Source organism: Monopterus albus, unplaced genomic scaffold (genome assembly GCF_001952655.1).
Source record: "Monopterus albus unplaced genomic scaffold, M_albus_1.0 scaffold287.1, whole genome shotgun sequence".
In the NCBI taxonomy this organism is placed as follows: Eukaryota; Metazoa; Chordata; class Actinopteri; order Synbranchiformes; family Synbranchidae; genus Monopterus; species Monopterus albus.
This window is the reverse complement of record NW_018128167.1, coordinates 462822-473671: the sequence shown is the minus strand read 5'-3', so window position 1 is coordinate 473671 and position 10850 is coordinate 462822. Positions and strand designations below refer to the sequence as shown.

The 10850-nt window shown below is 44.5% G+C and overlaps 1 protein-coding gene across 3 annotated transcripts in view; it reads right to left on the bottom strand.

The window, feature by feature from the left end:
* The window catches only part of supt5h (SPT5 homolog, DSIF elongation factor subunit), a 26097-nt gene that overhangs the window by 10462 nt on the left and 4785 nt on the right, over positions 1–10850 (bottom strand). For all 3 annotated transcript variants that reach the window (XM_020622703.1, XM_020622701.1, XM_020622702.1), the window contains 19 exons: positions 10035–10046; positions 9862–9931; positions 9393–9461; positions 7725–7790; positions 7590–7620; positions 7326–7394; positions 6729–6980; positions 5647–5736; positions 5477–5547; positions 5048–5153; positions 4574–4664; positions 4128–4264; positions 3857–4012; positions 2597–2743; positions 2295–2441; positions 1342–1467; positions 764–848; positions 307–414; positions 82–184 (listed from right to left, as the gene is read on the bottom strand). In XM_020622703.1, coding sequence (XP_020478359.1) covers positions 82–184; positions 307–414; positions 764–848; positions 1342–1467; positions 2295–2441; positions 2597–2743; positions 3857–4012; positions 4128–4264; positions 4574–4664; positions 5048–5153; positions 5477–5547; positions 5647–5736; positions 6729–6980; positions 7326–7394; positions 7590–7620; positions 7725–7790; positions 9393–9461; positions 9862–9931; positions 10035–10046 — 1936 coding nt within the window. The remainder of the gene's footprint in view (positions 1–81; positions 185–306; positions 415–763; positions 849–1341; positions 1468–2294; positions 2442–2596; positions 2744–3856; positions 4013–4127; positions 4265–4573; positions 4665–5047; positions 5154–5476; positions 5548–5646; positions 5737–6728; positions 6981–7325; positions 7395–7589; positions 7621–7724; positions 7791–9392; positions 9462–9861; positions 9932–10034; positions 10047–10850) is intronic.

Below are 10850 nucleotides of genomic sequence, written 5' to 3'. Positions count from 1 at the left end.
TATAACATTCCCTTCTGTATGTCTGAGTAGCTGTGTCAACGATGAGATGAGGAAACAGTACAAGTGCTTGTGAGTACGTACATGGTAGTTAAGCGCTGTCTGTCCACAGAGATGGTCTGACAGGTGGAGTGCAGCTCCACTCTGGCTGTAGACTCCGTTGCATCCTTCACCACACCAATGTACCCTGGGAAAGTGGTCTCCAGATCAATATCACTTCTTTTAGAAAACCAGTAATTAACTAGTGGCTGACCAGATGCGGTAAAGAAACCACAGACTGGGCAGCTCTGGACGGTGTCACTGTCTCACCTTTGTAAGGACCCTGGGAGATGCGGACCGTTTGACCAATCAGCTCATTGTCTCTTCGTCCTCTGCCCCGCCCCATTCCACCGCCACCCCCACCTCTCTGCTGAGCACCTGAAAGACCACACCACTGCATCACTCTTCAAACTTTATTATGTAGTGTTTCAGGGAAATAATCAGTTTAGACTGTTGGTAGAAACTGGGAGAAGGCGATTAAACAGTTCAGTCACTAACACTCGTTTGTTTGGCCAAATACCTGAAGAAGCTTACCACTGATCCTGCGTCACAAACGTTTAGAAACAGAAATAAACGATAGTTGCTTAAAAAAAAGTCATCATTTTATATTAACTAACAGTTAATATAACAAATGTTAAAGCGACGAGACTGGAGACGCCAACGTCCACGAGTTCCACCACAGCAGAAGAACCGTTCTTGCTGATGTGTGTTGGTTTTTGACACGTACCTCCTCCACCGTGGTGCATGGGGCTGCTGATGCGAGGGCTCATTGGAGCAAACCCTCCCACTGTGAAGTTGGTGACGTCTCTGGGCTGAAGGAGGGAGACAACACACATATACGACCTTAAGTCTCAACAAACTAAACAAAGCTCAGTGGTAGATAGCAGAGACAGAAACCTGGTGGGCATCAAAGGCCACATGCAGTGTGTGTGTTACCAAAACAGAATAAAGCCTGTGTTTTGAACGGAGTTAGCCAGCCTCCCTCTTCACTTCTCCCCTCTAGGAAAGCCCAACTTCTAAGACTAGCTACCGGCTACAAGCCAGGGCTAAAACCATTCAACACACCAAGCAGAGAGCTAACTAACTAAGGCTGCCTCTGCAGCTCAAACCTTAGAACTACAAACACTACACAGATGTCAGTCAGTCAATGTGCAAGGACCCTTCATTCATGGATTCAGGCCCATGATCATTACCCAACATTAATTTAACATCACAATCGACTCTGAACCGTCTGTCTGCTGTTTCTCTGTGACATCATGGCATCATGTGAAAACCATTTAGTCAAGCAGCCAGTGAGGTGCTGACCTTGGATCCACCAGCTAACACCAGGTGTCTGGTCTTGCAGACGAACATGCCTCCATTCTCCACCAGCTTCTTACAGTGGAGGAAGGCGAAGCCTCGGAACAGATGCCGAATCTCACCTTCACGGCCCTGCAGGAGAAACACACACACAATACATAACTTCATGTTGCTGTTTAGATGATGACTCTCCAGCCAGTTCTGTATCTCTTCAGTGTGTTCGTTGTGCGTTCTAAGAAATAAATATAACACAAATGAGCACATGAAATGTTGGGGCGGAATATCAGGATGTCAAGTCTGAACGATTCAATCCTCGATGCTCATGTAAACTAAAATTTAGATTTCATGCGTTGATGGTAAAACAGCTCTGCTGTAGCCCATTGCACACAGCATGCTTGTGGTCCCATTACAGTAAAACAAAAGCAACAAGTAAATGGAGGTAAAATGAAGAAGTGCCACGTGGAATACAATGATGTGTTCATAATCTTGTGCAACCTACTGAGATGGACGAGTGCAAGCAATATGTTTGTGACTAGTGATGTTCCTACTTTTCAAGCTGTATTGAGGAATTTTATGTACGACTTTGTGTCGATTAACAGATTTAAAAAAAAAAAAGCAAAACTAATGGTTTTAACTGAGTCTATGCAAAGTGACAAGAGGTACTCCTTGTTACTGGGAACACTGGAACAAATGTTTGTGTTTTAATCACCACGTACTGGGGAACTACAGTGATTTTAGTGTTGTCCTCTTTGCTTTTGTACCGATATGGACTTATGTCTGAAATAAAGCTCATACAATATAAATACATACGATGCCTAACTTGCACCACTGTGAAGTTCAGGAAGTCAAACATCAATCTGTCAGCTGCACACAGTCTCACTCAGAAGTGTAGACAAATATTTAGATGCCATTTATGCTGTATGCATAGCACAAGAGAAACAGATGAATGAGCTCCTTACAGAGTGTGGCCCGTCGATGACCTTCACAATGTCCTTGACGTGGATGTTGTTCTGCTCAGAGTCCAGCGCCACTGCAAAGCGATTGTCCTTCCTGCGGTTCACTGCCTGGTGACGCACAGTCAGCACCTTCCCATGCATGTTCAGCACCTGAGACACGGGAGTCACTCGCTGAACTTGGTTTCATAAGCGAGTTTTCACCTTTGGCTTGTTGATGTCAGAATGAAAAAAAAAAAAAGCTGCTTGATATTGTTGGGTGGACGACGCAGACATGCTGTCGTGTCCATCCTGGAGCAGACTATTACCTGGAAGGTCTCTCTCTCCAGCCGGACGATGACTCCGACAGTCTGCGGGTCCAGCTGAACCAGCTCCCCCCACTCATGCTGTCCTCCTGCATCAACGCCGGACGCCGTCTCCGAGCAGAGCTGCAGATCTCTGGGCAACACCTTCAACTGTGTGCACACGAACACAGCTGCAGTTGTGACATTTTTCCACCTCACAGAAAGGTCTGCCACTTTTAAACTTATTTCTTTAAACTACACCATCTTCTCTCTCGCTGAAAAATCCAGAATCCATAAATTGACAAATACTGTTCATTTCAGAAGTTTAAGACAAACACTTCTTGTGTTTGGACACAAGTCTCCTGCTTCAGTGAAAAGTCCATTCTCACCGCACTAAAGCCGAACATTACGCAGGTTGCATATCGGAGCATGAACAAGTCTGCTGGTATGTCATGGTGTCTCTGTTTCAGTTAGCTGGGGGGTGTGTAATGTGCTGCTACCACAATGGAAAGTCAAGACTTCTGAACCCACCGGGATCTGCTGTGTATGCAACACATAGCTCAGCTCGAAAAGCCACACTACCATTTATATTTCACGTTTCATGACTGAGGAGGCAAAACTTTCAAACTATATGTCATTCAATTTTATGTTGGCATACTATATGGTGTCCATTAGAAGTTAGATATCAAATAACCAGACAGGAGTTTGGTTAATCCAGCTAATTAAATACCTAAAAACAAATGAAATACTCCACTAATGTCAAACCTGATAAAAACCAGAGCTGCTCACTGAACAACGTCTAACAGCTGCTTTACAGGCGTCCTTGGCAAACATGTAGTTTGAACAGAGCACACACCTCCCTTCCTGTAAATCAGCTACTGCTGCCAAGTTGTTTTGTAACAGATGTTAAAAAAACCACAGACACAGTGACAGTGAGATGTTGAGCCAATACAAACGTACAAAGCAAGAAAAGGTTTGTACACTGTGTTAAGGTCCCAGGATTTAATTCAGTAGGAGAAACATTTCAATCTAAAACAAGATCTTTGTCAGGCATGCCCGAACTGCTGCTACTGGATTAAATTATTGGGAGCTTAACAGTGTCTGAACCTTTTTTCTTGCCCTTAAGCTGCTGTTGGCTCAGCATCTGTACAAATATTTTTTTGATGTGGTCTTGTGTTCTTTGTTTGACTAATTTAAATGGAACCATGCAGCTGTTACTGATTCACTTTGTTTACATGCGACTTTTAATCTCAGCATCATAAAATGACTGGTCAGAGCAGGTACCTCGTGCATGGTGAGGTCCGAGAAGAGGATGACAAAGTTCTCCTCCACTCTGACGATGAGGCCAGTGTCACCCTCGTATCGCCCGGCAATCACCTTCACGTGGTCGCCCATTCGGAAGTATTTTCTCAACTCGTGAGCGGGGAACTCCAGAGGGTCCTGCACACACAGAATGCTAAGGACTAGGAATGATGAACAAACCTTCAGATTCTTCAACTTCAAGTTTGGCCACGTGACGCTCTGCACTGTGTGACCTGTGTGTGTGTGTGTGTACCTTCAAGTCTTCGTGTTTGGGCATGATGGTGATCTTGTTGCCATCCACACTCAGGATTTTCCCCTGCAGGTTGATCAGCTCTCCCTCACACACCTCCACATTGTCACCGGCCTGCAGGTTGTGTTCACGCTCCTTACCTGTGCACGTGCACACGCACTTTATTTTCGTTAGCAGACACATTAACCCTAACCCACCACAACTTTGACCTTTAATCTTCGTGAAGACTAATTAAACATTTTACTTTAATCTCAAAGCGTTTACATTTACCTTTTTAAATATAAGACCTAGAAGGCTCCTTCCTGCTTAGCTGCCTAAGAAGTTCAGATATTTATTAATCCAACACCCCCTCTATAGCCAGTGGACTCGTTTAAGCTTCACCTTGACCTGGCCATCATCAGCCTAAAGCTAACCGTTGACCTGCAGGCACTCAAACAGAGACAGCATACCTGACTCGGTGACCACCTCCAGGTCGATTCCTTCAGGCTGGTCTTCAAACTTCTCCAGCTCCGACAGAGTGGGCTTCACACCATCTGTGATCTGTCAGAGAGAAACCAAAACCAGCTGCGCGGGTAGTTTCTATACACCAGCATTTAACTGTTCGGCTGAAATTAAAACCTTAAAATGCAAGTTAAAGAGTTATGAGGAGTTTCCATGACAACAGCGATTTGTCTATTGCCTTGTTAGGGCTCTCTTGACAAAGAGGTTGTAAACTTAGTGGGCTTACCCTGAACAAAAAAAAAAGAGGTTAAATTAAAACTTTTAAAAAAAAGCCATCAGTGTTTACAAATCTTTAGAGAATGGAGGGGGTTCTCAAGGTGTTGGGGCTTTTCTTTGGCTCTGAAGGAACCTAAAAAGTTCTCTCAAGTATCTTTGGTAGATAAGTGAGATCCAAACAAAGAAAACAAGTGTGTCGTCCTCACCACCGCGGACATGGCGAAGCTCTTAAACAGGAATCCTTTGCGACTGTAACGGTTCCCCTCAAAGATCATGAAGTCTCCATCATGGCTGACCTCTCCTCCCAGAGACCTGTTGGTCCCAGAGATCATAACCCATCAGTCACACACCCAGCTACAGCCTCCATTTCTACAGCACCGACTTTTAATTTCCAGACATCTTCAATTCATTTCAAATATTTCAGCTTTTAAAAAGGGCCAAATCAAAATAGACTGTGTTGAGCCCAGCCTCCTCCATGGTACAGCTCATTTCTGTTGATGATCCAGATTAGACTGTGTACCTCATTATATTGTAAACAAATGAAAACACTCATCGTACTCGACGTCCTTCACTGGTTTATTCTGTTGATGTATGTGTGAATGAATATCCTCTCAGACCCGGGTATGCACGTGTACCTGATCTTTTCAGCATCAAACAGCCTCTGAGCAGGTCTCTTGAACTTCTTCCTCTTGGCAAACCAGTCTTTCTACAGGACGTGCACACACACACACACACACGGGCGTAAGTAAAACACACACTAAATTAAATGGAAGTGAAGAAGTGTCTTCATGCGAGTTGGTCCTACCAGGCTCATCTTAGCCTTGATACGGTCCAGGTCTATTCGAGGGATCATCTTCAGGGAGATGGTGTTCTGACTCGGCTCCACATAGTCCACCTGGAGAACAAAGTAAATGGTACCAACAGGTATCAACACAATGCTGCAAATATTGATCACTTTCACAAAGTCATCTGTCAATGGGGCAAGCTCATTGTGTGGCTTGGAACCAACAGAGTGACCTCTCAGCTTTGTTCTTCTCATCACAAGCATCTAGCTTCTGGAGCCTGAGCTAAGATTACCATGTCAAATCTGATATTTTTCAGTTGTTGTATTAATGACCAGAGTGGAGGATGACACCTTCAGCTGTCTTGTTTTAACCATACAACAGACCAAAACCAAAGAACAGTTACTGATCAGCTGGCCCAGATGGACTCTGCACAACAGTGTGATGTTGTGAATTCCATCTACTTCCCACCTTGACCTTTACACAACAACCTGTGACATGTCTCGTGTCGCCGTCTGGAGCTGCTCCCCACAGTTGCCTGTGTGAACAGCCCAGTTAATGTCCGTTAACAAAGATATTAACGTCTCCTGACCAGTCTGTCTGAAAACACGCACCGTTAGATTCCGTTTGGGCCTGTTGTCAGTTACTTTTCTGTGGATTAATAGGCTACTACTTCCAGCACTGATTGTCTGAATACAGTTACTAACTGCTGTGATGTGACTAAAGACATCTGAGACCTTAACTATTTGGTTTTTAAAAAGCAGAAAATGATCTTCATATTTCTAACACAGTGTAAAGCAGTACTTTAACCACACATATGAATACATCAGAATGGTATCATATAATGTTTAGCAGGTGCTGGATAATCTGCGAGACTGAACGAGAAAAACCCAAACACAAGTATCTCATTTATGGTTCTCCTTCCACGGACAGCAGCAGTGGGCAGGTCTGACAAAGAGCGTTTGTCCATCACCTGTTGTCCATGTAGAATAAAAACAACAAGACAGCAGCACTGTTTGAGTTTGTCCTCCGACACTGCAGATCTACAACCAGACAGCTGACAGTTTTGTCACCATGCACCAGACTTTGTCAACTGCCTGTGTACCTGAGCGATGTCGTCCTTGTACAGGCCTCTCTTCAGCCTGACCCAGGACTTGGGCTTCAGGTTGGTGACCTCTTTGACCACCTTCAGGACGTCAGTCATCTCTTTGATGGGAACCATCTGCTGGTTCCAGAAGCCCATCCTCAGGTTGCCGATGCCCTCGATGGCCGCCTTCACATGCGTCTGCTTGTACGACTCCACGTAGATGTAGCCTTTTACGTGATCTGGGGCCACCACCGACTTGATCTGCAGAGGCTGTGGGGTGGAGGAGGTGGTACAGGTACAACAGTGTTTAGACCTGCATTATTAGGGGGGGGTCAAACGTCCTGTCTCTACTGGGGTTTGCCCAGTGGTCTTCACTGTAAAACAAGACCTCAGCACTTCCCACACTGTTCCCAGACAGTGCCAGAGTGATGTTAAATGATCTTTTGGCCAAAGTAAATAAACCTCTGTGTAAACACTGCAGGAAACCTTACACAAGTTAATCAAAAATCCACTGTGCATAGGAAACCTCTCTCTTCCTAGTTTTGAAATGCAGTGTCCTCACCAAGGAGAACCCAGGAACTCAGCATTCAAACAGGTGCTGGTGACAGTTCTTACCGTGTCAGTGAACTGGTAGGCGATGAACTTCCTCATCAGTGCGATGGCGGTCGCTCTCTCCTCTCCAATCTGAACACACAGATTCATTTGCTCCTTTTTTAATACTGCTTCTATGATGTGTTTTTACTGTTAATATTTTAGACCAGTGTATGCAGAATGGTTACTGTGTGCTTCGTGTGAAGCACTGTGGTTCTGATTTGTGCAAACTATTAAACTTTACTATTAAGTAAAAATAAAACAAACTTTATGACAGAGGACACACACCTTGCACTTGACTGTCCACAGATTGGGATCCCTGATGACAACAAACATATGTTAACATTAAAACAACTTAATAATCGATGCATCATGATCTCTGAGGGTGTCTTGATGCTGATTGGTGGATAAGCGTTTACATACTTGACACCAGGAAGTAGCTGCTGCTGGGTGATGTCATCAGACAGTTCCTCGGACCCTCCAGAGTAACTGCACAGCACAGAAGAAGAAAAAGAAGACAATGACACCTGACAGACTCTGTGTGGCCACATGCAAAGTGGTCTAGAGATGAAGAGTCCTGGTCAAGTCCTTCAGCTGTTGGAGACCCAACACAATATCTATCTGAAGTGAAAGTCATGTCCATAGGGTCAGACAACGTCCCAGCTTCAGTGTGCATTGCCAGGTGACATCAAAAGTGGATTCTAGATGTGTTTCCTGTAGTTTACACACCTTTTCTCTCCAAACACAGCCCAACATATGCAGATTCTTTATGAACTACCATCTTGACTACAAATTCAGGTTACATGGAGTTGAATAAATCCTTTATCAAGCAGGGACACAAATCATTTTCAAGCAGAACACCCACACACAGACTTTAACGTTAACGTAAGGTAATGAACCACATAAAGTTGCCAAACCAGAAGGCCAGATTTAAGACCTATTCTAAGCTACAACTCGTAAATTCACAAATAAAATGACTGCCAAATTAATTTTTTTAAATACTGTTTTGATTCATTTTTTATTTCAAGTTACTTCCATTCATGTTTTTCAGTCACTGCTAAGCTGCTGTAAATTAAACCAACACTTCTTGTGTAAACGTTTCACAATAAAAGGCCTTCAGAAAAGGGAGGCACTGTGCCTGACAGGCTTTTAATGTGAAACAACTGCAGAACGTTTGACATTTCACTGGCAGTAATCAAACTATCTGCATAGTAGTACCAGTGGAAATAACTAGTAAAGCCCCTTTTCCATCTTCTGGTACCAGCTCAACTCGACTCGCTTTTGGTAGCGGGTGCTTGGTTTTCCACTGCAGATGGTCCCCTCTCAGTGTAGCTGGTTGTCATAGCAACACCGCATTGCACTGCCATGACGTCAGCAGCAACCGACACAGTAACAACGGAGGACATCGAAGGTCTGCTGCTCTCGATCTCTGTATGTGGCTGGTTTTAGTTCATACAGTAACTACAGTAACGCGTATAGTTAGCGTTAAATAAAATGGAGCTTTCTTTGTTCCAGAACGTCTCACACATTGATGAAATGATATCTCTGACCAATCGCTAGTCTGCAGTGTTTACACGTCACCGTTTGGTATCGCCTTAGCTCACTTGGAACCTCAACAGGGGTGATACCAAAAAGAGTAGCAGGCACCATCCCCAACATGTGAATGATGGAAACACAAATAAGGTGAGTCGAGTCGGTACCAGGCGGTGGAAACGGGACTCAACAATAACCAGTAACCGTCAGTTCTGGGGGTAAAAACAGCACTGTGGATCTGACATGACTGACGTGGATGTGAAGCATCATCAGATCAGAACCCACTGTTTTCTACCAAAACATCAAATATAAAAAACACCAAACCTCACAAATGAAGGCTTGTCCCTAATTTGACCCATTTTAAACACAGGCCTGCTTCTCTCTACACTTTATGTGAATAACACTGATACTCTGGCGTCATTATTTCCTACACGCTGCAGTAAAAAAACCATCTGGCAGCTCACTGTGTTGACACAGCTATGAGCCTTTAGAGTCCAAGAGACAGCTGTTCACAGCTTGGGACCATATTTTGCCAGGTGAAGGAACAGAGTTACTCACTGTTCTCCTGTTGAGGACTTGGCGTATTTCCTCATGTAGTATTCACCCAGCGCCTCCTCTCTGGAGTCTCTGTAAAACACACAAACAGGAACAGTCAGCAAGGATGCAACAAATGAATAAGCTCAAGGGGACAACAGCACACACACTTTGTGTAAGCGCTGTAGAACAGCTGACCTTGCATTTAGTCATGCAGAAAAGGCCGACTGTGTGGCTTTAATTACACAAACCCAGGTAAACGCTCAGACGTGCGAGATGTTTGTGTGAATCAGGGCGTCTAAAAGAACTGCTGGTAGTGGGAGATAAGACGGGACTTGCAGCAGCATCACCTCTGATGAAGCTGCTGTGTTACTGTACCTCTGCATCATCAGTACAGTCATGAAACAGCCAAGCTGCTGCAGTGGCTGTGACTGACTGTTTAGTTTACACTGCTAGTGTGTGAAGTTCACAGACATGACCGGACACTAATTACCTCCAGAGGTTCTGCAGCCTCCTGGACCCAGAATGATCCTCATCCAGAACCATATGGTCGATGTTAGACACTGGGGGCGAGAAGGGGGTGGGGTATTAATATTTAATATGAACAAAACTAATTTGAAGTTAAACATTGAAGGATTGTGACTGTTAAAAGAAAAACAGACTTACCTTCAGCCTCCTCTGCTCCGGACCACGTGGTGAGAGAAAGAGGAGAGGAAGAGCACAATAATGGAGGAGGAGGAGGAGGAGGAGTACAGACAACAGAGAAAGGAAGTGAAGAGGAAAAGGAAATGAAAGGTCAACCAAAAGCAGGAAGGTTAGAGGGGTTAAAAAGAAGAAAAGAAAATGGAGAAAAGGAAGGAGGACGAGGAGGATGGAGGCGAAGCGGAGGAGAAGAATGGAATACATTGCCAAACAGGAGCAGAAAGTGGTACAGGATGAAGATGAGAGAATGAAATGTAAGAAGAGAACAACAGGTAAGTAGCAAGTAGATACAGTGAAAAAGAAAGCAAAGAGCAGGAAAGGAAAAAGTAGGGAAGGAAAAGATGAATACGAGGAGAGAAAACAATGGAGTGTGAAAATGACAGAAAAGAAGAAATGTTTGAGAGGATGAAGAAAAACAGGATTAATGAGTGGGACGGAGGTAAACAAAGAGGAAAAGAAAGAAGGGGATGATGAAGAGGGGAGCACAGAAGCCGACAGACATCGTCACCAGGGCAGAGCACACAGCAGCAGTCAGGCAGCAGCAACACAAAGCATGATGGGAGAAAAAAAAACAACAGACACAAACAGATTAATGGTGACTGTACAGAACAGACAAGCATGAGGCCAGTGAGGGGGTCAGTGTGGCTCGAGGCCACAGCACAGCAGAAACAAAACCAGCACCACAGACTCTCACACTGCAGACTGCGCTCACCAGTCTGGCCGTGACACGTCGGCCCCACCTACAATTCTGTCCACACTCAAGCTGAGACTGAGGTTGTC